The sequence below is a fragment of the Hemitrygon akajei genome, chromosome 7 (assembly GCF_048418815.1).
Source record: "Hemitrygon akajei chromosome 7, sHemAka1.3, whole genome shotgun sequence".
NCBI classification, from domain to species: Eukaryota; Metazoa; Chordata; class Chondrichthyes; order Myliobatiformes; family Dasyatidae; genus Hemitrygon; species Hemitrygon akajei.
In genome coordinates this window covers 73,491,100-73,518,064 of record NC_133130.1, presented here as the reverse complement: position 1 = coordinate 73,518,064, position 26,965 = coordinate 73,491,100, and the positions used below count along the sequence as shown (strand labels likewise).

Here is a 26,965-nt window from a genome sequence, read left to right as displayed (position 1 = left end):
TAAATAGAGAGCCCAGTTAAATAAATAGCATAAAACATTATACTTGTTCATTTATTTATTGAGAAAAATAATCCAGTATACATGTATCTGTTGAGAAAAGTACTTGAACCTGTGCTTTCAGTAACTGGTGTAACCCCCTTGTACAGCAATAATTTCAACCAAGCATTTCCGGTAACTGTTGGTCAGTCCTACACATCAGCTTGGGGGAATTTTACGCCACTCTCTCCATAATAACATAAGAAATAGGAGCAGGAGTCGTCCATCTGGCCCATCGAGCCTGCTCCACCATTCAATAGGATAATGGCTGATCTGGCCATGGACTCATCTCCAACTACCCGCCTTTTCCCCATAACCCTTAATATCCCTACTATGCAGAAATCTATCCAACCTTATGTTAAATATATTTACTGAGGTACCTTCACTACTTCATCAGGCAGAGAACTCCACAGATTCACCCCCCCCCCCCTTGGGAAAAGCAGTTCCTTCTCATCTCAGTCTTAACTTTACTCCCAGAATCTTGAGGCTGTGTTCCCTAGTTCTAGTCTCGCCTACCAGTGCAAGCAACTTTCCTGCCTTATTCCTTTCATAATTTTATGTTTCTATACGATCTCCTCTCTTCCTCCTGAATTCCAGCAAGCACAGTCTCAGGCAACTCAATTTCTCCTCATAGTCTAACCCCCTCACATCTGGCATCAACTTGGTGAACCTTCTCAGCACTGCCTCTAAAGCCAGTTTATCCTTCCTCAAGTAAGGAGACCAGAATGCGTACAGTACTCCAGGTGCAGCCTCACCAGTACCCTGTACAGTTGCAGCATAACCTCCCTGCTCTTAAATTCCATCCCTTTAGCAACGAAAGCCAACATTCCATTTGCCTTCTTGATAGCCTGCTGCACCTGCAAACCAACCTTTTGCAATTCATACAAAACTGCTTCAACTCTGAAATTTTGGTAGGCTTCTTTGCATGAACTGCTTGCTTCAGGTCCTTTCAAAACATTTCTATAGGATTAAGGTCAGGACTTTGACATGGCCATTCCAAAACATGGATTTCCTTTTTTTTTAAAAAAAGCCATTTTGTTGTTTATTTACTCTTGTCTATTGGATCGTAGTCTTGTTGCATCATCCAACATTCTCCTGTAAAATATCTTGATACAATTTTGAATTCATTGTTCCCTCAATGGTTGCAAGCTGTCCAGGCCCTGAGGCAGCAAAGCAACCACAAACCATGATGCTCCTTCCATCATGTTTCACAGTTGGGATAAGGTTTTGGTGTTGGTGTGCAGTGTCCTTTTTCCTCTGAGTATAGCAGTTTGCATTTCTGCTAAAAAGTTCAACTTTTGTCTCATCTGTCCACAAAACATTGTCTCAGAAGTGTTGTGGAACATCCAGGTGGTCTTTGCAAACTTGAGATGTGCATCAATGTTTTATCTTGGATAGCAGTGGTTTCCTCCATGGTGTCTTTCCATGAACGCCATTCTTGTTCAGTGTATTTCTTATAGTAGACACATGAACAGAGACTTTAGCAAGTTCTAGAGATTTCTGCAAGTCTTTTGCTGTTACCCTTGGGTTCTTTTTCACCTCATTCAGCATTGCATGTTGTGCTTTTCGTGTGGTCTTTGCAGGATATCCACTCCTAGGGAGAGTAGCAACAGTATTGAGTTTCCTCCATTTGTAGACAATTTCTCTTAGTGCGTACTGATGAACAGTCAGGTCTTTCTTGAGAAGAGCAGGCTCTGTCAGTAACCTGACTTTGTGTACCTTTTTTATCGGGCAAAGCACCTCTACAACCCACTTCTCCAATCTCATCTCATTGATTGGAACACCTGACTCCAAATAGCTTTTGTAGAAGGCATTACCCCAGTGGGGTGTTGGCGTGTGGCCAAGTGGTTAAGGCATTCATCTAGTGATATGAAGGTCGCCAGTTCGAGCCTTGGCTGAGGCTGCGTGTGTGTCCTTGAGCAAAGCACTTGACCACATATTGCTCTGCGATGACACTGGTGCCAAGCTGTATGGGTCCCTTGGACAACATCGGTAGCATGGAGAGGGGAGACTTGCAGCTTGGGCAACTGCCGATCTTCCATAAAAAATACCTTGCCCAGGCCTGCACCCTGGAAAACTTTCCAAGGCACAAATCCATGGTCTATCAAGACTAACGGAGGCCTCCTACTACCACCACCACCACCACCCCCCTCCACCACCACCACCACCCCCCTCCACCACACACACACCCCGAGGTTCACGTACTTTTTTCCGACAAGTACATGTAATACTGGATCATTTTCTCAATAAATAAGTGAACAATTATGTTTTTTCTGTTTACTTATTTGGGTTCTGTTTAGCTTTAAGACTCAACATGAAGATCTGATCACATTTTAGGTCATATTTATGCAGAAATAGATAAAATTCTAAAGGTTCACAAGCTTTCTAGCACCACTGCACAAGTGGGAGGACAGTGTTCTGGGTGTGTGTCAACAAAAGGAGTGTGGACTTATCCCAAACTTGTCTCTGTGTAACATGACTGGAGGTTGGACAGCTCTGACCACAAACCAGCCTTGTTGCTTTCACCAGGATTCTGAAGTTCTTATCTGGCGCACCTTTTCTTGGAGCTAACCAAATGGAACTTACTTCAAACCTATAACCAAACTTTCCTTGTGTTCCACTGTGGCCAGCTGAAAAGTTGGCTAGGGTCACTGCATAGTTCAGGGGAAACGTTCACTCATTTCACTTTATTTGCAATGTCTTTAGGTCCAAACTCGGTACCTCCAGATTCCTTAACGCTGCTCTCTCTCATCCCTCTACAATCCACAGTCTTTGGAAAGTTAGTGGTATCTTCAAATTTGAGATCATTTAAAAAAAATCTTAAAGTAAACTGTCATCAGTTTCAATGGCCAAAAATGATTACATTGGAACTTAAGGTTAATGAAGTATAACCTGGAGTCAGCCATTTGATAAGAACGTAGATAATCCTTTACTACAGTTCCATTTTCCCATACCCAATTTTCTTTATCCAAAAATCATCAAAACTACATCCAAAATTGGTTTACGGACAGTTTCAATTGAACAACTCCCACCTCTGCAAACTGGAATTTCTGCAAATAATGCAGAAAAAGCTTGTATCCCAAATAGAAACAGAAGAATCCAATGTTCTGTCACACACCTTTTGTATTGGTAACGTCCTGTAGTTTCACTTGCAAGATAGTTGGCCCCAGAATAGAGGACTTCTCTTCAGACTTCATTACTGGTGTGAGCAAGACACTTGCACTGATTGACTGTGACAGCATGCACTTTGCACACCAGCAAGCTTAAACCTTGGCCAGTCTGCTTGGTTGTGATCCAGTTTCAAGCTATAGTACAATAAAAATCTGCATCTCCGAGCAAGCAAGGACTGTCAGCAACATGTGAAGACAGCTCCAGCTCTGACGGGGAAAATGCGCTGATTTAGTTTCCCTTGTTTGTACCAAATTAAACTTCGTTTCACAATTTCAACCTGCTACCACAGCATTGAGATTTCTTGTGGTTTGCCGGGCTTCATCTGGGGCCTACCGAAACAGTGTGTTGGCAATTGCAGATCTCAGTGAAAGTCCAAACAAAAGTATCAGTTCATGCCTGGATGGTAAACTTGAGTTGTTGGTGGGGACCAGAGCACCAGAACAGGTAGTGGAGAGGTTGCGAAGAAAGATGTTAAGGTACATTCAAGGTCAGCAATCAAAAGGTTGAACATGGTGGGACTAATGTTCTGAGCTGCGTATATTTCCATGCAAGGAGTGTTGTAAGAAAGATGGATGAGTTTAGGGTATGGATCAGCAAATTTATAAACAGATCACTGGCTGTTGCAAGAAACAAGGTTGTGATTGGTGTTTTTTAACTTTCCACATATTGAGTGGGACTCCCATACTGTAAAAGAGCTCAACGGGAAAGAGTTTGTCAAATATGTTCAGAGAAGTTTCCTTATTCAGTACATAGAAGTCCCAACAAGAGAGCATATGATACCAGGTCTTCTGTTGGAGAAAGAGAGAAGTGTGCGTCAGGGAACACTGCATCTAGTGATTGTGATGCTGTAGGCTGAAAGGAATTACGGAAAGAGGTAGTTCTGGTCCTCGGGTTGGGATACTTAATTGGGGAAAGGACAGTTTTGATGTTAACGAAGCATCTGGCAAGTGTGGATCAGGGCAGACTGTTTCCTGGCAGAGATGTACTTGGTAAGTGGGAGGCCTTCTGAAGTGAAATTTCGAGAGAATAGAGTTTGTATGTTCCTTTCAGAATAACAAAGCCAAAAATATATCAGGTTTATGGAACCTTGGTTTTCAAGAGATACTGAGCCCTGGATAAGAAAAAGGAAGTGCGTAGCAGGTATAGGCAGGCAGGAGAAAATGAGGAATTTAACTGTAAGAAACGCAAGAGAACACTTAAGGAAATCACGTTGTTGCCACGTCAGACAAGGTGAATCCTAAGGACTTCTATAGATATATTAAAAACAAAAGGAAAGCGAGGGACAAAACTGGTCCGCTGGGAGATCAGAGTGGTATTCTGTGTGGTCCCAAAAGAGATGGGGGAGATCTTAAATGGATTTCTCTCCATCTGTATTTACTCGAGACATGGACAAAGAGTCTATAGATGTGAGGAAATGCAGCAGGGAGGTCATGGACTCCATACAGATTACAGAGGAGGTTTGATGTATTGAGGCAAATTAGGGTAGGTAATTAAATCCCCAGGGCCTGACAAGTTGATCCTTCAGACACTGTGGGCCTGGCAGAAATTGCAGGGCACATAGCACAGATAACTAAAGCATTCTTAGCCACAGGTGAGGTGCAGGAGGATTGAAGGACAGCTAATGTTCTGTTGTTTAAGAAAGGCTGTAAGAATAAGCCAGGAAATTGTAGGCCGGTGATGCTGACATCAATATTGTAACAGTTATTGGAAGGTGTTCTAAGGGACTGGATGTGAATGATCTTTATTGTTATTATACATAGGTACAATGAAACTCTGTTTAGCTTCCTCTCGGGCAATTAAATAAAGCGGTAGATAAAAACAAAACAGTATTAAATAGATCAGTAGCAGAAAATAAGTTGCAGCAGCACTAGAATATCACAGTAATGCACAAAGTGCCATTAGTGCAAGTATTTGAGTCCTTGTGTGTGCTCACAGATTGTTACTGTTCTGTGGGAGTGGTGTGATGGAGGTCACACATATGTATGTGTGTATATAGATAGGGACTGATTAGGGATAGTCAGCATGCCTCCGTGTGTGGTAGGTCATATCTAACAAATGTATAGAATTTTTCAAGGAAGTTACCAGGAAAGTGGATGAAGGAAAGGCAGCGGATATTGTCTACATAGATTTCAGTAAGGCCTTTGACAAGAACCCGCTTAGGAGGTTGGTCAAGAAGGTTCAGTCGCTCAGCATTCAGGATGAGGTAGTAAACTGGATTAGGCAGTGGCATTGTGGGAAAAGCCAGAGGGTGGTAGTAGAGGGTTGCCTCTCTGACTGGAAGCCTGTGACTGACTAACAGTGTGCCGCAGGGATCGGTGCTGGGTCCTTTGTGGTCTATCATATGTATCAATGATCTGGATGATAAGTGGTTAGCTGGATCCGCAAATCTGCACTGAGGAGTGTGGTGGAAAAGAGGGATCAGAGAATACAGATCCATAATTCCTTGAAAGTGGTAAATCAGGTAGATAGGGTCATAAAGAAAGCTTTTGACACATAGGTCTTCATAAATCAATGTACTGTGTTGAGTACAGGAGTTGGGATGTGATGTTGAAATTACACAAGACACTAATGAGGCATAACTTGGAGTATTGTGTGCAGTTTTGCTCACCTACCTACAGGAAAGATGTAAATAAGCTTGTAAGAATGCAGAGAAAATTTACAAGGATGTTGCCAGGAATTGAACACCTGAATTGTAGGGAAAGGCTGAATACGTTAGGACTTTATTCCCTAGTACATAGAAAATTGAAGGGAGATTTAATAGGGGTATACAAAATTATGAGGGGTGTAGACCCATTGAGTTTGGGTGAGACTACAACTGGACGCTGTGAGTTGAGGGTGAAAGGTGAGAAGTTTAAGGGGAATATAAGGGGGAATTTCTTCACTTGGTGGTGAGAGTGTGGAATGAGCTGTCAGTGTAAGTGGCGTGTGCAGGGTTGATATCAACAGTTAAGAGAAATTTTGATAGGTTCGTGGTTGAGATGGGTGTGGAGGGCTGTGGTCTTGGGTGCAGCTCAATGGGACTGGGCAGACTGATGATTTGGCACAGACTAGATGGGCTGAAGGGCTTGTTTCTGTGTTGTAGTGTTCTGTGACTCTGTGTATACCACTATCTGCTGATCATCTCATTACCTTGCCCATGTTTATTATTCTTTGGTGCTGAAATCTAAAGCAAGATTATATTTTATGTGCAGTTGTCACTGCTGGATATTTTCCACAGTTTGAACTGCTAACCCCACTTCTCAACACCATACTTGGTATTGGTGTAATTTTCGTTGTTGAAGTTGTCAGTTTTATTTTTCCCTTCAGGAACCATAAAAGATGTGTGCCATTAACTTAAAAAGCCACATAATATTTGAATTCAACTTTGTATTTTTACATATTTCAATCTACAGATCTAGATATTGTGTCTGAATATTAAGTTTCTCGGAAGAAAAGGCAAATTACTTCCAGCCAGCAATAATACGACAGTGTGCAGGGCTTAGCGGGCGAGGGTTCAATGGTTCCATTTAACATCAGAGAATGAAAGCAGTGTACAACCTGAAATCCTTACTCTCCGCAGAGCTGAGAGAGCAGAGTTCCAGGGATCAAAAGCTGCTTTCTGTCACTGTGACTGTAGTTAGATGGTCCTTTTAGAAGATGCCATTTATTATATTATTGCTGAAAAAAATATGTAAATATTGGTTGATTATTAACAGCATTCACTTTTTGGTACTGTTTAAAAAAAAAAGAATCATTCCATTTCATGGTGGCTCTGGTGACTTGTCTCAGGAGGAGTCATGGGCTGCTTTCCAATCTCCTCTCTCCAATGTTATTAATCCATGGATAGTAATTGTTTTTATGCTATCAGTCCTTTAAGAATTGTATCTCACAGCCAACTGTGGCTCGTGTCACAAAAGCTTTTGGGGGTGCAAAGTTCCAGAGGGAAACTTTGAAAGCAAAGCAACTGAAGGTGTGTCAATCATTGCAGTAATAATAAGTTAAGATTAAATTCCTGACTGTTCTAATTTTTGGGACATGCTAAGACCTGGTGCCAGTTAGTAAAACTTTGAAAATTAGTCACTGAGCCTGAGCCAGGATACGGAATGCCAGGGGAGGAAGCCTCAGTGGCGTGACAAATGAATGTGCACCGTAGGGCAGAGCTCTGTGATCCACTTGAGACCATAAACAAATAGTTAGCACCAAGTCAAACTCCTGGATTGGCAGGCAAATAATGGAGAGTAGAAGGCAGCTTGCTTAACAGCTAAACCAAATCCAATAAAATTAATGATGTTCTTGCATCTCAGTCATGAATGGAGAAAGTTGTACCCTGTAATAAACCCTCAAATAACACCCTGGTGAACAGATCACAGATTGCAGGTATGGCAGAAATAAAACAGGACTATGCAAAAGTCTATCTAACTGTCTTAAATATATTTATTGAGGTATCTTTGGCTTCCCTTGTCTGATAATGCCACAGATTGACTACTCTCTGGCAAAAGTTGTTTTTCATCTCCAACTTGATCCATTCCCCCAAATCTTGAAGCTAGGTCCCCTAGTTTCTAGTCGCACTTACCAGTGGAAACGACATTTCTACCTCTGTCTTATCTATCCCTTTAATAATTTTCTGTCTCTATTAGATCCCCTCTTAGATCTTGTGAATTCCGGCAAATATAGTCACGGGCAATTCAATCTCTCCTCAAGGTTAACCCCCTCATCTCCGGAATCAACCCAGTGAACATCCTCCGCACTACCTCTAAACCCAGTATCTCTCGTCAAGTAAGGAGACCAGAACTGCACACTGTAATCCGGGTGCAGCCTCACCAGTACCCTGTACAGTTGCAGCATAACCTCCCTGCTCTTCAATTCAATCCTTCTAGCAGTGATAACCAACATTCCATTTGCCTTCTTGATAACCTGTTGCACTTGCAAACCAACCTTCTGCAATTCATACAAAGCACTCTGAAGTCCCTGTACACAACAGTACACTGCAATCTTTCACCATTTAAATAGTAATCTGATCTACTTTTCCTTCCAAAGTGGCTGACCTCATGTTTACCAACATTATACTTCACAGACCCTTGCCCACTCAACTCTCTCTCTCTGACTCCAGATTCTGAACAATCTGTTTTTCAACTCAGTTTGGTGTTATCAGCAAACTTGATGCTACACTCAGACCCCTCTTTCAGACACTGGTGTTTTACTCTTTGCTGATGAGAGTTCTCCTTGTTTTCTTGAGTTTGACAGTCCTTCAAACTCATGGAACGGAAAGGAGCAGTCCTTGAAAGTAGGCTGTGAGCTTAACTCAGTGTTAGTGTATGTGAAGTTATCCATGTTCGTTCAGGAGCCTGATGTTCCTGAACCAGATGGTGTGAGACCTGAGCCTCCCAGTGGCAGAATCGTGGAGAGAGCATGGCCTGGAGGCTGGGAATCCTTTCTCGTGGCAGCCCTCCTTGTAGATGTCCTCTATGGTGGGGAGGTTTTATACACGTACAAGAAGTGGTGATACAGCACCGTGATGTCACTCAATTCCTGGCCCCTGTGCTGACTCTTCATGAGATCTTCCCATCAGTTCCACCTTCTGACTACAGTTCCTCTTTTACAGTTGAATTTGCTTCTCCACCTTTACCAGGCAGTACATTCAAGGTCACAATTGTGTCATACATTACTGTCAACTTTTAAACTGATAATGGACAGACTTGTGTTTGAAACAAAATCACCTCTGTTTTAAAGGGACATCCTCCTATTCTGATGGTGTGCCCTCTAGTCCTAGACTCTTCCACTATTGAAACATCCTCGCCGCATCCACTCTATTTAGGCCTTTCAGTATTTGGCAGGTTTCAATTTGTCTCTTTCCCCTCCCCCTCCTTATTCTTCTAAACTCCAGTGAGTGAAGGCCCACAGCCATAAAACACTCCTCGTAATCCTATCACTATCCAAACCTTTATTTCATAACTTTACAATAAATGTTCTGATGACCCCAGTGAGTTAAAAGAGACCCAGAAATATGCAAGCCCTCTACTTTGGCTCCAACAGTCAACCCACACGCATTCCTGGCCCACGGCGTTCTGGGCCCCAGCCCCAGCCACATACCCAGTGGCTTTCTGGACTACAGAGTGAGCCAGCTGCTGACCCGTGAGGAGTTCTGAACAACCTGGTGGTGAATCATTAGAGTTTTTCTGTAATTAGAATAATGATTCTCTCTCAAGTCCTACTTTCCAAAAGATGAAACCTCTGGGACAATGCTTGCTGTCCATATGAGAGACAGATGTACAGCTTCAATATAGTTTCTCCCAAGAGTACCTGATTTTTTTCTTTGTTCCTGGTGCATGTTCATTAATAGAACCTGGTTTTCACATCAGATTTTGAGGTGATAGCATTTTGGCAATAGGCAGGCTGTTAAGTTCAGCAAAAAATTGCAAATTTGTATTAAGTGTCGTGTTGTCCAACTGCAAATGCTTTACTTTGGAAATATTTTGCAATGAAACACTATACAGACCTTGGTAGCTAACATGTGAAATGAAACGCTTGTCTTCTATGTGAGATTCTCTGTACTGGAGATTTTGTCCTGCCAGATATCTTTTCTTCTGTTTATTGAGAAACAGCAAAGAATGGGCCCATCTGGCCCTTCAAACTGCTCCACCCACCAATTCCCGGTTTAATCCTAACCTAGTCATGGGACAATTTACAACAACCGATGAACTTACCAGTCAGTATGTCTTCAGAGTGTAGGAGGAAACTGGAGCACCCAGAGGAAGGCCAAGCGTTCACAGGGAGAACGTACAAACTCCTTACAGACACCAGCGGGAACTGAACCATGATCACTTCTACTGTAAAGTGTTGTGCTAGCCACTTATGCTACCGTGAGTTGATATGAAGTTTTTTTTTATGTCCAGTGAAGATGGCAATGAAAGCAAATGTAGCTGCAGAAAAAAGATTTGTGCAAAAACTCTGCCTTATTTATTGCATGTATTTGGTGCCCATATTGATTCACAGATTGAAAATACAGTTAATTATAGAAGTATGTATCCTGTATACAACCCCAGGATTTGTCTTCCCACAGACAGCCACAAAACAAAAACACCATGGAACCCATTCAAAAACATCAAACGCGCACAAAAAAAGAACAAATTGCACAAATGGCAAAAACAAGTGAATTTCAGACCGTAGAATCCTTGAAACAGTCTAGGAATGTTCAGTTTAGTTCAGATCTGTTCAGTTTAGTGTTGTGTCATTGCAGAAACACAAGTGCAGAGTCGTCTAAAAATGTATCCAAACCACAAACCTCACCAATCAAACCGTGCCCAAGATCCAAGGCTCCCGCTCTTTCCTCCATCAGCAGCAGGCAAAAGGGAGAAGGGAACTGGTCAAACGCAAGCAGCGGGGATTCAGCAATTCAGATGGTGCTGAATACCCACTTGCCTTCCACTCCCATTCTCTTTATTCCGATCATGCTCGATGCTTTAATCAGCAAGCTGGTTGAGAATTGGAGTCGGTCATTGGTTGGCGCTCTGCTATTAGGCATGCTCCGTTCTCAACCATGCCGGATTTTCTCAGAGTGCCAAATCACTCAGTCGGCCCAAAAACACACTGTCAAAATGTAAATTACAGGCTCGAATTACACACGGGCTGGTAGTAGAAATATTTTTAAAAGAAGGAGAAGTAGTAGTTGTTTTGTGAACATTCTGCAGGTTGGCGCTGTTGGTCACATTGGTCACTGGCACCATTTTGCTTTTGCAGCCATTGTTATTTGAACATACTTGAATTAACAGTGGTGAAGTTTCTGTAGGTTTGCCGATTATGGTCGATGCATTTTCTAGCTGGAGTTCCACTCTGCATTTCGTGGACTCAGTTGAGATTACTCAGGTTGCAGGCCTTCTTTCGTGTCTCTCCTCCAGAATCAATCATACAGCATGCGCCAAAACAGCTTGTAACTAGTGACTGCATTTCTTGCAGCTTTTTAAATTCTATGTTCACTTCTTTCTCAGGACTTAGTTTATGGCATTTGCAGCTCTGCTCAGATGAACACAGAGTCCTAGCAACTCCACCACAGAAAGCTGTTCTTCCAACCTCCCAATTTGATTTTCATTTAATAAATTTATGCCCTTAAGTTTAAAAACAGCATCTCACGGAAATTGCGTCTGTCAGTTTCTTTGACCCCACCCTTATAATTTTGATCTCCACTAACCTCTTGAACTTCCCTGTTCTGAGAGAAACATCACCTATTTGTTTAGCACCCACACCCTTTGAAAGTTTGAAAATGTGGGTTATTAATGGACTTCCTGCTGGAGTTTAATCATAGGAAATGCATTAATCATCTTTTTCCAAATCTGCATATTCCTTCAAGAGGCACCCAACTTGTCTGTCTAGTGGGCTTGAGAGTTGAAGTCTGATTAATTTAGTTAATATCTAATTGTTGTATTAAAATATATTTAATTGAGAATTGGAAATTATAGTTATAACTTTATGGTAGAGACTTGCTCCATGTGTACTCACTTTTGGTTATATTCTGCAGGTGATTTCCTTCATATGGTTTATTTACTACGTTTATGAATTTTAGAACTTGTATCATTAATATATTGATTACTATGCTTCTAATTATGTTTTAAGGTTTTCATTACTAACCGCTGTGGTGTACAGCAAAAGCAGTGAACCGTAGATGCCTAATTTCAGCGTATTGCAACAACTAGCTACAGTGTGTATTTACCATAGCCAAACATCCAAAAGTGTTTTTGTAGCAGCATACCAAAGGTGATTCTTTTTAAAAAGTCAAGCTAGCATAAAGGTTTGTCAGAGAAGTAGGTTTTGAGGAGCATCTTTGGGAGGAAGAATTAGAGAGGGAATTCTGGAGCTTGTGTCCGTGGCTCACCTGAAGGTACAGCTAAAGTAACTCAGAGCGGCAGGTGCTCAAAAGGCTGAAATTGGAACAGATAATCTGAAACTTGCCCAGGCCACAGAGGGATTTGAAAACAATGAGAATTTTAAAATCCGAAGCGATCTAATCTTTCCTTTTTGAAACGGTGAATAGAGCATGTTGAGATTTCGAAACATCCTGTCACTATCAGAATCTGATTCATTCTTACTGTTAGGGGGCTGACTAGAACTACGTGCAGTACTCCAGAAGCAGCCTAGCTACAGATTGTAAAGCTGCAACGTAACTTCCCAACTCCTGAACTCACTTCCTCAATCAATAAAGGCAAGCATGCAATCCTTATCAACTTGTGTAACCACTTTTGGGGAGCTAAGAACATGAACCCCAAGAATATCAGCACTGTTAAAGGACCTTACCATTAACGGTGTAAGATCTCTTTACTTGCAATCTCCCAATTTTTTTCCTTGTACTCTCTTTTTGAAAATACCAGTGCCAGTCTCTGTCGGTGGTCATCTTACACTGGGACTTCCCTGGCTCCTCTCCCAATATTTGCCAATGTTGTTTACCTATTCCAGCAGAAATGTACAGCTCTGCTGCAAAATGAATGGAATTGACTTTATTTCTTATATCCTTTGCATACATGAGCAAAATCTTTACATCTGTCTAAATGTGCAATCATAGTAATTTATAATAAATAGAACGGTCAGTGTAATATAGAAATACACTCAAATCAGCATGAGTTCATCAGTCTGGTGGCCTGGTGGAAGAAGCTGTCCCAGAGCCTGTTGGTCCTGATTTTTATGCTGAGGTACCATTTCCCAGATGTAGCAGCTGGAATAGATTGTGGTTGGGGTGACTCACGTCCCCAAAGATCCTTCGGGCCCTTTTCTCACACCAGTCTTTGTAAATGTCCTGAATCATGGGAAGTTCACAACTACAGATGCGCTGGGCTGTCGGCATCACTCTCTGCAGAGTCCTGTGATTGAGGGATATACCAGACAGTGATACAGCTGGTCAGGATGCTCTCAATTGTGGCCCTGCAGGAAGTTCTTGGGATTTGAGGGCCTATACCAAAGTTCCTCAACTGTCTGAGGTGAAAGAGATGCTGTTGTGCCTTTTTCACCACACAGCTGGTGTGTTCAGACCATGTGCGATCCTCGGTGATGTGGGTGACCCAGATCCATTGATGTCAATAGGGGTTAGTCCATCTCCATTCCTCCTGTAATCCACAACCAGCTCCTTTGTTTTTGCAACATTAAAGGAGAGACTGTTTTCTTGACACCACTGTGTCAGAGATTACTTCTTCCCTGTAGGCTACCTCGTTATTGTTTGAGATTAGGCCGAATAATGTACTGTCGTCGGCAAATTTAATTAGCAGATTAGAGCTGTGGATGGTGACACAGTCGTGGATATACAAGGAATAAAAGAGGAAACCTAGTACACAGCCCTGAGGGGCTCCTGTATTGAGAGTCAGAGGGTCAGAGGTGAGGGAGCCACTCTTACCACCTGCCGGTGATCTGACAGGAAGTCCAGGATCCAGCTGCACAAGGCAGGGTCAAGGCCAAGGTCTCTGAGCTTCCTGTCGAGCCTGGATGGAATTGTGATGTTGAATGCTGAACTGTAGTCCAAGAACAGCATTCTCACATCAGCATCCTTCTCCAGATGTGTAAGGACAGTATGTAGAGCAGTGGCTATTGTGTCATCTGTCAATCGGCTGTGTCAGTAGGCAAATTGTAGGGAGTTTAGTTTGGGTGGTAGCAAGCTGCAGATATTATAGTCCTTGACCCACCTCTCAAAGCATTTGCTTATTATTGAGGTGAGTGCGACAGGACGCCAGTCGCTCAGACATGTTACTTTGGTCTTTTTAGGTACAGGACAGTGGTGGATGTTTTGGAGCAGGAGGGCACTCTACACTGGGAGAGGGAGAGATTAAAGATGTCTGCAAACACTTGCCAGCTGTGCTGCGCACATCCTGAGTACTCGCCCTGGGATACCGTCTGGTCCTGCAGCCTTGGATCAGGCAGTTGTAATTAAGTGTCACGGGGATGCAGATTCCAAATTCTAGCTTTTTTGATTTTGCTATCGCATAAAAGTTGTGCAGTCATGTTCGTACCAAACCAGACCAACTAATGTGCTTTTAAGAGGAACTGTCTTCAAGGATGCAGAGGTTAAAGTGAACTTTTGGAGTACTGATGATACAAGGGCGGAGATCTTGAGTTGAAACAAAATCCTGATCAAGGGGAAAAACATCTGTTTAGAACTCCAGTATGAGTAAATGAATGCAGTCTGTGTGGGATTGTACGAGCCTTTGTTGTGGGAATACCATTTTCTGATTGTGAATGATGTACGTTTGTGGAAAATATTAAACAGCTTGCGGCTAAACCGTGTTTAGTTTTGTTTTGTTCATGGCATGGAGCTGTTCATTGCTATCCCTAAACGTCACAATTAGAATCTGCTTGTGATGACCGTGGTGTCAACATGGGCCAGATGGGATTAGAATGACAAAGCCCCTTTGCTGGAGGCCGTCACTATGGATTTTGTTGACAGTCTTGTAGCTTCATGATTACCATTACTGACACAGGATTAATTCCAGATTTATTTAATTATTTGAATTTAAATTCTCCATTTGATAGGATTCCAGTCCACTCCTCTGGATTAATCCGGAATCACAGTGCTACAGCACTGAAACAGGCCCATCTAGTCTGTGGTGGATTGTGTTTCTGCCTGTCTCATTGGCCTACACCTGGACCATAGCCCTCCATGCCCCTGCTATCTCTATAATTATCCAGACTTCCTTTAAATGTTGAAATCAAACCCCTATCCATCATTATTGATCTACCAACCTTGTTAATGTGAGTCCCATACACTGAAATGTATATGTCAGCAAGGTCTGTGCATTAAGTATGTCCAAAGAAAATCTTTTTCCTGACATTTGCAAATGTCACTCCATTCTTTGTGAAGGGAGGAAGGCAAAAAGGAAATTATAGGCCGGTTAGCCTAACCTCAGTGGTTGGAAAGTGTTGGGACCTATTATTAAAGATTATTTCAGGGTACTTGGAGATTAATGGTAAAATAAGTCAAAGTCAGCATGGTTTCTGTAAAGGAAAATCTTGCCTGGCAAATCTGTTGGAATTCTTCAAAGAAGTAATGAGCATGGTGGACAAAGGAGAGGCAGTGGATGTCAATTACTTGGATTTTCAGAAGGCATTTGATAAGGTACCACACAAAAGGCTGCTTAAGATAAAATCCTATATTACAGGAAAGATACTGGCACGGATAGAGGAATGGCTGACAGGCAGGAGGCAGTGAGTGAAAATAAAAGGGGCCTGGATGGCTGCCAGTGACTAGCGGTGTTCCTCGGGGTCAGTATTGGGGTCGCAGCTTTTCACTTTGTTTGCCAATGATTTGGATAATTGAATTGATGGTTTTGTGGCAAAGTTTGTGGATGATACAAAGATGATGCAGAAAACCAGGTAACTGCAAAGGGTTCATAATTTTTTTCTTGCAACAGTACTTAGGGGATTTTTTTTTAATCCAGCTTTCATTTAGCTGTAAAGTGACTCAAAGCACATGTTCTGACACCACAGCCAGTGGGCAACTACGGTCTTGCATTCCAGGAATTCACTTGTATTGATTTGCTCTGATGTGAATGATGTTTGCTTTCAGACCTGATGTTTTACTCTCTGCTGATGAGATTTCTCCTTGCTTTCTTGAAAGGCTGCAACAGACAGTTCTTCAAACTCATCGAACAGGAAGGAGCAGCCAGCAAGGGTGCTCACTCCCACAGTCAGTGACACTCACCGGCCCCTCTGTCCTCTGAGACACACGCTTGATCATTACAGCCCTGACCACTACCTCCTGGAACAGGTGAGGAGTCGATTCAGCTGTTTCCTTCTGCATTCAGTAGGGAGTGCTGGGGCAGTTCGAGGTCTGAGAAGAAAATTAGATAACAAAGTGCATAAGAGCTGGGAGCGGAATGGAGTCTGAGGGAGTGTGTGTGATCGAGGAGGAATCCTCCTTACTGAAGCATGAAAATTTTTATTATTAATGGGATAAATGAAGATGGCATTATTTTAACAAAACAAATATGCTCAGTGTGTTAGTGCCCTCCCCTTGGGTTCCAGTCCTCCACCAAAATGTTGAGCGCTATCCCCTCCTCTAAGACGAGAGGACTCTAATGAATTGGGGCTGCACTGTCACTGGGAACACTTTTCAAATGCAGTGCTAAAACATTGTAAAGTATTTATTTAGAGATACAGCACAGAAAAGGCTCTTCAAGCTGTGCCACCCAGCACCCCCCCCCCCATTTAACCCTAGCCTAACAACGGGGCAATTTACAATTTAGGAGGATGTACAAACTCTTTTCAGAGAATGCTGGGATTGAACTCTGAACTCCAGTGCCCTGAGCAGTAATAGAATCGCACTAACCGCTACACTACTGTGGCGCCCAATAAATATATCTATCCCAATCATAATTTGAGGATGAGCATGAGAGGCATTGCCAAGAAAATATTTACCCTGAGATATATACACCCTTTTCTGAGGGGTATATATTTGAGAGATAATGGCTGAAACTTGAATCAAAAACAGAAAATGTTGGAAATACTCATCAGGACAAGCAGCATCTCTGGAAGGAGAAACATGGTTCATGTTTTGACTGACCCTCCATATTAGGAAAGAGAAAAAAAAAATTTTAGGTTGCAGAGACCATGGAGGTGGGAAACAGGTATGAGGTGAACGTTGTGAAAGTAATGAAGGTGATTATGCTGCTTTCTGTACTGTGTGTTGCTCACAGCAGGGCAGAGGAACATGTCAGGCTGCACTAATGGACAGGGGAAATCTGAGCCAATATTGCTTACAGCAGAAATGGCCAGTACTGAAATAGAAAGTAAAACAAGTTACCTCATCTGGGGGAATTCAGTCGAGTTCAAAAAGCTGCAAATTGTCCAAGAGGTGTTGGTCCTCTAGATTGAACACAACTTCTGCATTCCACTTGCTGGTTCCAATTAAGAGTGAAGTCATTGTGGGTTTCCTTGTTTGAGTGATTTTCAGCTGCCCTAGATCCACACGCATCCCTGTCGCTGCATCTTCCCCCAATTTTCTTCTGCCTCTGTCCACTCCACCTTCCCCATTCTTTTCCCTCCAAAACATAGTTCTGTGTTCAGTCTTGTGTTCCATTGGAGCTTGCAGCTTCTCCCTGATACCGGTTACTGCCTGAATTTCCAGTCCCAATACACATTGGCCACGTATCTGATACACACTTCATGTACACATCCCAATTTTCCCATGAAAATGTTGAGTCTCAATTTGTTCAGCTTTCACCTGGGAGAAGTAATGCATTGTGGATGTGATATAAAGATGCTTGTAACCTTTGTTAGTGTTCTTTATTATCAGATAAAGATGTTTCTAGTATTCCTTATTATTGGAATAGATGCTGACCGTTTACAGATCATGAATGATGTAGGTGTGGATTAGTCTTCTGTCGATACGTGGTGCTGTATTGCAGAATGCACCTCCTTCCATATAGAAAATGTCGAAGTGTGCCCTGACCATCTTGTAGATGCCAAGCCAAACAGGGCTGCCCACTGTGGTTGGGCAAATCCAGGGATACTTAGGCCATCTGAGGGTTTGAAAACCTCAGTGCCAAAGTTTACCCTCAATATCACTTTACAACTTTCTAACTTTCTACACCTTCTCCATTTGGGTTCTTGATTTTGCTTTTAAATATAATCCATAAAGCAATCAATGTTTATTTTAAAGGGTTATCTGAAGTTTGCATTAGAAATAAACCAAAATGTAAACTGTTCTGAATCCCTTTGAAATTACTTGTTTTGTCTTGCTATAATTAAACCTGAAGCTGAATGGCCAATTACAAATGTAATTTAATTATTTGTGTGTTGAAAGGAGTTCAACATTTGTACACTAAGCTAATGGCTTGTGTACCCCTAAAGTTGCAAATATTTTGAGGCATGAGTGGAAAGACTTCATCGATCAATACTCATTATTTGGGGTTCATGTGAAGAAAGGTATACTTTTAAATTACTGATAAATGGGACATAGAAATTGCCAAAGTATTGCCTAGGTTTGTTGCAACATTGGACACATCCAGTATACTTGATAATAGGTCACATTTTGAGGGAGTGATCCTTATTTGGGACTTTTCTCTTCATTATGCCTTCCCTACAGTGCAATGATATCTCATCATGTGAGCTTCCCTCAATCAAAGGATTGAAACATAAAGTATAGGCAAAGAACCAAGGGCAATGCAATGTCATTTGCACTCTACTGAATACAGACAAATATGTCAAACTTAATTTGATAACTAATCGTGCTATACTATCTTTAAAGGGTGCATTCGAATTGAAAGCACATTTTTGGCACTTCTTTCTGCGTTGTTGTAATGTGGTCTGCTGAGGAACCACATCAAAAGTGCTTTAAAATGAAAAGAGCGGATTTGTTTTTCTGGAAGTGAACATTGTGCATTGAGGAGGAGGTTCAGTTCATTAGATGCCTCTCTCAGTCTCAAGCTTGTACCAAAGTTTTGTCCCCTTGATGTACTGTTTTAACTAATTGCAAGCAAAGACGAAGTGAGAGGCTAAGTTTGTTTATCAATTAGCTTATATAAATGCTGCTGGAAGCCCTTCCAACTTTACAATTTTAAATCTGTAAAATATAGGCAAAAGGGGTAAATCACTGACCTGGTCATATAATTGTATCTGTACAGGAGTCAGTGTTGAATTCTTTTGAAGCCATTTAAAGAAAGAACCCATTCATTCATACATGGATCCAACAATTCTATTTCCAAGCAACACACAAAATGCTGGAGGAACTCAGCAGGCCAGGCAGCCTCTATGGAAAAGAGTACAGTCGACATTTCGGGCCAAGACCCTTCATCAAGACTGGAGAAAAAGAGATGAGGTGTTAGAGTAAGAAAGTGGGAGGAGGATCAGATTTCCCCCTTCTCCAGCCCTGTATCTCTTTCACGAATCAATTTCCCAGCTCTTTACTTCACCTCTCCCGCCACCTCATCTTCCTCCTCTCCCCTCCCTTCGTACTCGGACTCATCTTTTTTTCTCCAGTCCTGATTCAGGGTTTCAGCCTGAAACGTCGACTGTACTCTTTTCCATAGATGCTGCCTGGCCTGCTGAGTTCTTCCAGCATTTTGTGTGTGTTGATTGGATTTCTGCATCTGTAGATGTCCTCTTGTTTGGAATTCTAAGACTAAATGGTGTCCTCGGCTTACTGCTATGAGGAATTATTTTGCATTTGTCCATCTCTTAATGGCAGAAAGCACTAATATATTTCTTGTTAATTTTAGTCTGTGCCGAAGCAACGCCATGTCAGTTTTCGAGACGACGAAGAAGAAATTGTCCGCATTAATCCACGAGAAAAAGCGTGGTTAAGGGAGAGATATGAGGACTACAGGTATGCAGCAGTGCGTCCAAAATACAACGACCATGGTGACGTGGATTCCTACGTACATTTCGACAAAAGTGATGCTTCAAAGCACGATTACAATTATCCTTACGTAGAGAGCTCTGATTTTGGATTCGGTAAAGATTTGAAAAGTGGTGTGGTGAAGACTCAGCCTATGCCTTCAAAGTCGAAACTCCGCCGGAGGATAGACGAGGGCGAAAGATCGAGATGCGTGTACTGCAGGGACATGTTTAACCATGAGGAAAACAGAAGGGGCCAATGCCAAGACGCCCCGGATCCTATTCGAACCTGCATCCGTCGAGCAAGCTGTATGTGGTGTGCAGACAGCATGCTGTATCACTGCATGTCTGATCCAGAGGGAGATTATTCAGACCCTTGCTCGTGTGACACCAACGATGAGAAGTTTTGCCTTCGTTGGCTGGCGTTGATAGCCCTGTCATTCTTCGCTCCCTGTATGTGCTGTTACCTTCCCCTCCGAGCATGCTACAGATGCGGGGTGATGTGCAGGTGTTGTGGTGGAAAACACAAAGCAGTTGGGTGACTTGTGTCTTTTTCTGCGGAACATCAGTTCTTGGAGCACATTTTTTGGTCTGGAGAATTCTGATCATAAGTTTGATGCAGTTAACGTCACCAGTCTCTCTGGAGTACGCTCATCTCTGAAACTGCAAGCCCATAGGTGACTGTGTCCTTCCAACGTTAAATGGAACTAATGATAACAAGTAGACTTTTCTATCATGAATATATATATAAGAATGTCTCACAATTGTTTATAATTTTTTTAAAATCTAAAGCGGGTGAGAGCTGAATTATGTGTGTTGTGGTTTGGAGATGTCATGTGGAACCAGGGTGGGCATTTGATGGTTTGCTACACCATGATGTGCCAAGGTGTCCTGTCCTAGCTTGCCAACAGGATGTAGCATTAAACAAGTAAGCTGGCATGAATGGTTCCTGCTTGACCAATTGAGACACTTCACCTGTAGTCGGGTATCATATATTACCTTTTTTTCAAAAAGAAAGTGTGCTAGTAAACTTGTACCACAACACAGTATTGTCATTACTGTATGAAGCCAAAATAATGCTGCTTGTTAATTGCACCTAATTTCTCTTCAACACTCTGACACTTACTAAAAATCTAACTGTAGGTATCACCCTCTTCGGCACAGTTCTTAAAATAATAATGAACTTGCTTTTGACTAATCTCTAAACTCTAAAGCAATTATTGAATCTCAAGATGTAACACTTACCCCCACTCGTTTTTACTGTAATGGTCAAGGATAAATTTGGTTTCTGTCAAAATGTTGAATTTTGAAAAACAGTAGAAATGCTTTTCTAGTTAAGGGGTTCCTTGAGTAGAGTTCTCATTTCAATTGTCAATACACTAACATTTATCTGATAATACTATATAGCCAAGCTCCCTGACTGCTTGGTCTCTTATTTACACAGCCTTGTAGCCAGTACAATCAGAGAGCACAATGTTAGTTCACTACATTTAGCAGGGTGACTGAAGTATAAGACCCTTGCATTCTATTAGTTCCTAATACTCTGGCCATCTGATTTCACTAACCTAGTTTGCTGGCCTCTGCCTTTTACAGTCTTTTCTCGAGTGAGCCACAGGGAGAGGTTACCACAGACTGCTCAGTCTTTTCTATTACTTGTGCCGTTGATTTGGACGTAAACCAAACCCAAGGCCTAGCCAACTGTACTGTGTGGATTTTGCATGTGACTGGAATTCCAAGTTTGACAGACAGTTTCGCAGAGCACTAGTGAGGAAATACTGGGTCAATTTCGGAAGATCCAAGTTGACTTTTTTTTTTGAAAAGCACAAAGTGTCCTAGACAATAAGGATTTTTGAAGCCTTACAAACTTGCAGTCAGTGTGACTGTAAACATCATGGGGTGGGGTGGGTATTTGTGGGATTTCCTTCAAAATCTTAATTGCTCAGGTTAATAGGGGTAGTGCATAAACCATCAAGTAGAAAGCTTATGCTTTGAAAGAATATTTTTGTAACACTGGGACTAGCCTTTTATTTATTTGAAAAGCAGCAGTTTTAGCTCAGCAGCATGGTACAATCTGGTCTATTTTAGTTTAAGGCAGCTAGCAAACAGGTCTGTTGGAACTTGCCATCCTGTTCACGGTTAATTACAAATGGTTCACCATTTGCCCCTTCTTCCATTGTATAACCAACATGAGATTTTAAAACAAGACTTCCATGCCAAAAAATGAGGGCTGCACGTGAGTCCGACAGGATAATCTGTTGACCAGTGCATTAGTCATTGTATTCTGTTGCTGCATCTGCATTTTTTTTGCTCATTGAATACTTCTGACACACATGCAGCACAAAACTGCTTGCACAATTGTATCCTGTATGCATGGATAGTGACAGAACTGATTGATTCAGTATGCATCACAAGTGAAAATTGACAACTTCATCTGGGCATTATTCTCCCAACACCAGTGTGAAAAGCATTACAGCGATGGCTGGCCCGAAATAATAACTGAGAACATCTCGTGTAAAGGGATTATCACCCTGATATTTTATGCGCACAGAAACTTCGCAAATTGTGATTTCAGTTTTATTAAAATCACCATGTGGTCTTAACTACATTGGAATACAGCACATATATGGGCTTAATTCAACACTAATATTTCCGGAGACTTTGCAGTAATCCAGCAGCTCACTGGTATAACATAGATAAGGTGCCTCTACATCTGACACCACATGGACATGCGATTTGGATCCATCTGGTCAGTTTAGCTTCTTCCCACGCATACACACTGTAAATTTGTAAATTGAGGTATGCAGTCTATGGTAATGGAGCTGAGCTAGAGTTTTTTTAATATAGCTCTCATCTGTCATCCACACTGACGTTGAATAGTGGTGGTATTCCTCCCAATCAGCTTTGCAATACAAAAGACAATTGTTGGGGTGGGGGGGGCACAGGGTGGTGGGTGAAAAACAAATCAAATTTATTTTTGTATCTGTGGTAAGAAAGTTAACCAAAAGCTGTTGTTTGTGCAGTCTTCAGCCAATGCACACCTTAAAGGATTAAAAGAAAGTGCCTCCACTATCTTGTATACTAAAAACCCTGTTGTATTGATTATTAGTTTTTTTTACAATAAGCATTTTTACCTCTGTAAAAAAACAAATATCGTGTATGATGTACATTTTAGTTCTATTTTTTTTATTGTTTCTAATGTATGATCATGATGTAGCCCTTGCTTTTCCAATGTACTGTGTAAATATGAATACATCATATCAAAACTCCAAAATAATGACCTGACCAGTACATAATTCTTCTACATTTATGTCATATCTTAAATATGTACCTTGGCAGATCAGATGGCAATAAAATGAAAGGAACATTGATGTTCAAAATGCTGTGGATGGTGAGTTGGAAAAGTTATTCAATAGGAAATCTTAAAATAGTGTGATGATGTGTGGTTGAGAATGGAATCCCTCGCCACTTTCCACATCATTAACAAAGCAATGAATTTATAAATTTGTGGCTTACTTTTGGTATCCCCATTGTAGGAAGTGGTCTATGTAGATTCAAAGGTTATGACTAATGTTGTCCACTATCCAACTACTCATTATCCTAGAGATGATGCTATTCTCTGCCCCTCATTCTCAAAAAAAATCAGTACCACACCAGTAGCTTCCCAAACATTCTTAGCAAACCCAGACTGTCTCATTTCCCATTTCAACAAAATCCACTGGAAAAGGATCTACTTTTTAAAAAAAACACTTACATGGCTTTTATTTAATTTGTTATGCTTGTTTGTCCATCGGCATAGATTAGTAATAATTTAGATTAATTCAGCTACTTAATGGTTAAGCAGATCAATCACATTCAGTGGACATGATTGTTAATATATCTGGAATTACCTTCTTCCATAGCTTGGGTTGTTTCAAATGTTATGGCGATCTATTTTGTCATTTCTGATATACCATCTCAGTTTATCTTGGTACAGGCAGTAACACTGGTTAAACATTCAGTGATTTTTGGGACACTTTCTCTAAGTTATGCTGCAACTCTCACACAATGCTGGAGGAGTTCAGCAAGCGAAGCAACATCTATGGAAAAGAGTGCGCAGTTGATGTTTTGGGCCGAGACCCTTCACTGGGACTGGAGAAAAAAAAGATGAAAGGTCAGAGTAAGAAGGTCAGGGAGAGGGGAGGAAGAAATACAAGGTAGTAGGTGATAAGTGAAACTGGGAGAAGGGAAGGGGGTGAAGTAAAGAGCTGGTGAAAGAGATAAAGGGCTGGAGGAGGGGGAATCTGTTATGAGAGGGTAGAAGACCATGAATGAAGAAGAGCACCAGAGGGAGGTGATGGGCAGGTTGGAGAAGAGATGGGAGAAGGAAACGGGAATAGGGAAGGGGGGAGGCAATTACCAGAAGTTTAAGAAATCGAAGTTCACCTGGTTTCACCTATCACCTTGTACTACTCCCCTTCCCTCCACCTTCCTACTCTGACTTCTCATCTTTTTCCCAGGTCTCTTTCTGAAATGTTGACTATTTTCCATAGATGTTGCCTGATCTGAGTTCCTCCAGCATTTTGTTTGAGTTAATTTGTATGTGGTGTTCGATTTCTTTAAAATTTCTGAATGAAGGTATTGCTTGGATGCAGAAGCAAGGTAATGTACTTTTTTTGCTTAGAATTAATTGTGCAGCAGTGGGTAAGGGAATGCAAGCTTATTCATTTTTGACCAACTATCAATGACCATAAACCTCCAAGTCCTCCATTATTGTCATATTGAAAGATCATTTCAATTGTGTTTGGTGAAGTTTTAACTCCAGTGTTCCCAAAGCACCACTGGTCTCCAGCTTGTCTGAGGACGCTAAATACTGAGGCAGCTGTTCTGGCATATGAAAATACAATAATTTAGATTGACGCACGGTTACACCAGATGTCAGCCTTTTGCTGCCATTCTCCCTAGACCTTGTTGAGGTACAACGTTTGTTAAACTTGTGCAAGATGAATGATGCTAAAAGGGGAATGACTTTCAACTTCAAATGTGAGGAAATTCATTGGAAACGATAAATGTCCATCTCAAAAGCATGTTGCCACCTCGCAAATTCCTACCTCGTGGGAAGCTCCTTTAGGTCACAGTTTTCATTTTTATTTTCCTTCCCTCCCTCAGGAACCAAATCTAGTTCCAGATGAACAGGAGCAGCATGAAGTGTGTTGGTGGATTTTGCTCTCTGGTCCCATTGTCACATCTGACAACATCAGGACCTCTGGTATCTGTAGAGTCATGACTGCATCCTTAGTGGGCTGTTTGTCAGCAGGGTCAGACCAATCTGATGATCGACTTCTGCTTTGAACAGCCGCAGTGCAAATTTGTTCCTGGCTGATGATGATGTAGTTCTGAGGCAGGTCCATGGAGGCAAAGATCCCATCATTTGAGCAAAATATCTGGATAAAAACAGGATTTTTGAGCTCCATTGATTTCCCCTTGATCAAAATAAAGTAAACAATCTTGACAATTATGACTTTATCCCATTTCTATTTGCAGCAACTATGTGTGCAAATTAGCTACTGTTGCTCCCATTCTACAACAGGGACTCTTCTTCAGGCACTTCATTGATGGTACGTAAACTGTTTTGTAACAAAGTTGTGAAATTGCCGGTCGGTGATTTTTCGCCCCTTTTCAAAGCAAATTTAAAGATTGTGCACAGGCATTTTCTGTTAACATCTGTTGTGCACTTTTATTTGCCTGTGGCATTTTCTCGGCACAGGCTCTGAAGAACAATCCTTAACACTGCATTGTCCTATAGATTAAATCCTAATTACTTAGCATGAAAGTAACATTGATTGCCTCCATTGTCCAGCCAATTTTACATGATGTACTTCAAGGTGGTGTTCTTTCTGTTTTATGTCATTTGTCATTTCAGCTTGTGGTTTCCTTTCAAAGGACTCTGGGGATGGGTGGAGTTCATAAAATTCCTCTCAATATACGAACATTTGATATATGATGAATGTTGAAATTGAATCAACTATTTTAGTTCCACTCCACATTCTTTCATTTCCTTCATTCACTTTACAGAAATCCAGGTACTGCCTTTTCTTGTTCCACTAATTCTATACCACCAACATCACACCCAGTTTCCTTCATCACACTTCCGAGATGGTCTTCTGTTACTCTCTGGACTGTGGCTTGAATCTTCCTCATTGACACATATAAATACTTTGCATTATATGAGGTAGAGATTTTGACCACAAGAACTGACCCTCTCAGCCCAAAATGCTGACTCTTTATGCTCCTCCTGGCTTGAGCGACATGCGCAAAATATTGGAGGAACTCTTAACTACAAGAATATGGTTTCCTGGTCTTTCATTGTTTGATAAGCAATGTGCTTTTGTTTACTGAGCTCACCTGATTTTCTGAAATCATTGTAAGATTTGTTTCTCTGCAGAACAATTAAACATTTAACTAATTTAATGTACAGCTTTGAGATTCCACGTGTATTCTCCAGATTTTGTCCATACAACAGCTCTGAGAGGCACTATTATTCTCAGTATAAATGTCAGATGAATTATCCACTTATGCATAAACATGACAAAACTAGCGAACTGTAGAATTGCTATCAGAATTTAAATGCATTTATTTTACAAATTTAAACCAATAAGTTTGCATAGAATCGCGGAGAAGTGATAAGTTGTACTGAAAGGAAAGTAATATGAATTTATGAAGTTCACATATGTTGCCTGCCACTTTTAGAGCAGAGGTGTGTGGGTGTTGGGAGGAGAAGTGAAGGAGCAGACATTAATAATGCTAAAATTTTACTTCTTGGAACAGCAAACTTCAGCCAGAGCCTAAAACAACAGTTTCAGGAAATTGTGATCAGCCCCCAATCCCCAATGTACAGGGATAGAAGTCAACAACCCAGTTGTGATTTGAAGACATTTGTTTTTTTCTGAAAAGAAACTGGAAACCACCCTGATATTTAAACTTCCACATAGAGATTGTTCTGCCTTTTGTTTTATTAGAGCAATGTATCGGCCATAAATGGAGAAAATGTAACATTACAAGGTCACTCGTTGTGTATATTTTATAATTCTGCTGAAAAGAGAAACTTTTGCTAGGTTAAAGGATCTATAGAAGTGCACCCTTCCCATTACACTGTAATCTCAATATAATTCTGCATATGCCTGAAAATTTGTTGGCATTCTTTGAGGAAATAACAAGCAAGATAGTGGATGGTGTGTACTTGGATTTTTTAGAAGGCCTTTGACAAGGTCAGAGAGTTGCTTCTTCTGTTTGGCTGCCAGTGGTGTTCCACAGGCTTCAGTGTTGGGACTGCATCTTTTCACGTTATATGTCAATGGTTTGAATGACGGAATCGATAGCTTTGTGGCCAAGTTTGCAGATGATAAAAGATAGGTGGAGGGGGCAGGTAATGTTGAGGAAGGAAGGAGTTGGCAGAAGAACTTGGACAGATGAGGGAATGGGCAAAGAAGTGGCAGAT

The 26,965-nt window shown here is 41.4% G+C and overlaps 1 protein-coding gene across 1 annotated transcript in view; it reads left to right on the top strand.

Annotated features, from left to right (window-relative positions):
* The window catches only part of spred2a (sprouty related EVH1 domain containing 2a), a 125,837-nt gene extending 102,962 nt beyond the window's left edge, over nucleotides 1-22,875 (top strand). The window contains exons 5-6 of the mRNA XM_073051240.1: nucleotides 15,773-15,922; nucleotides 19,374-22,875. Of these exons, the coding sequence (XP_072907341.1) occupies nucleotides 15,773-15,922; nucleotides 19,374-20,033 (810 nt within the window). The 3' untranslated portion in view covers nucleotides 20,034-22,875. The remainder of the gene's footprint in view (nucleotides 1-15,772; nucleotides 15,923-19,373) is intronic.
* Nucleotides 22,876-26,965: the final 4,090 nt, after the last annotated feature.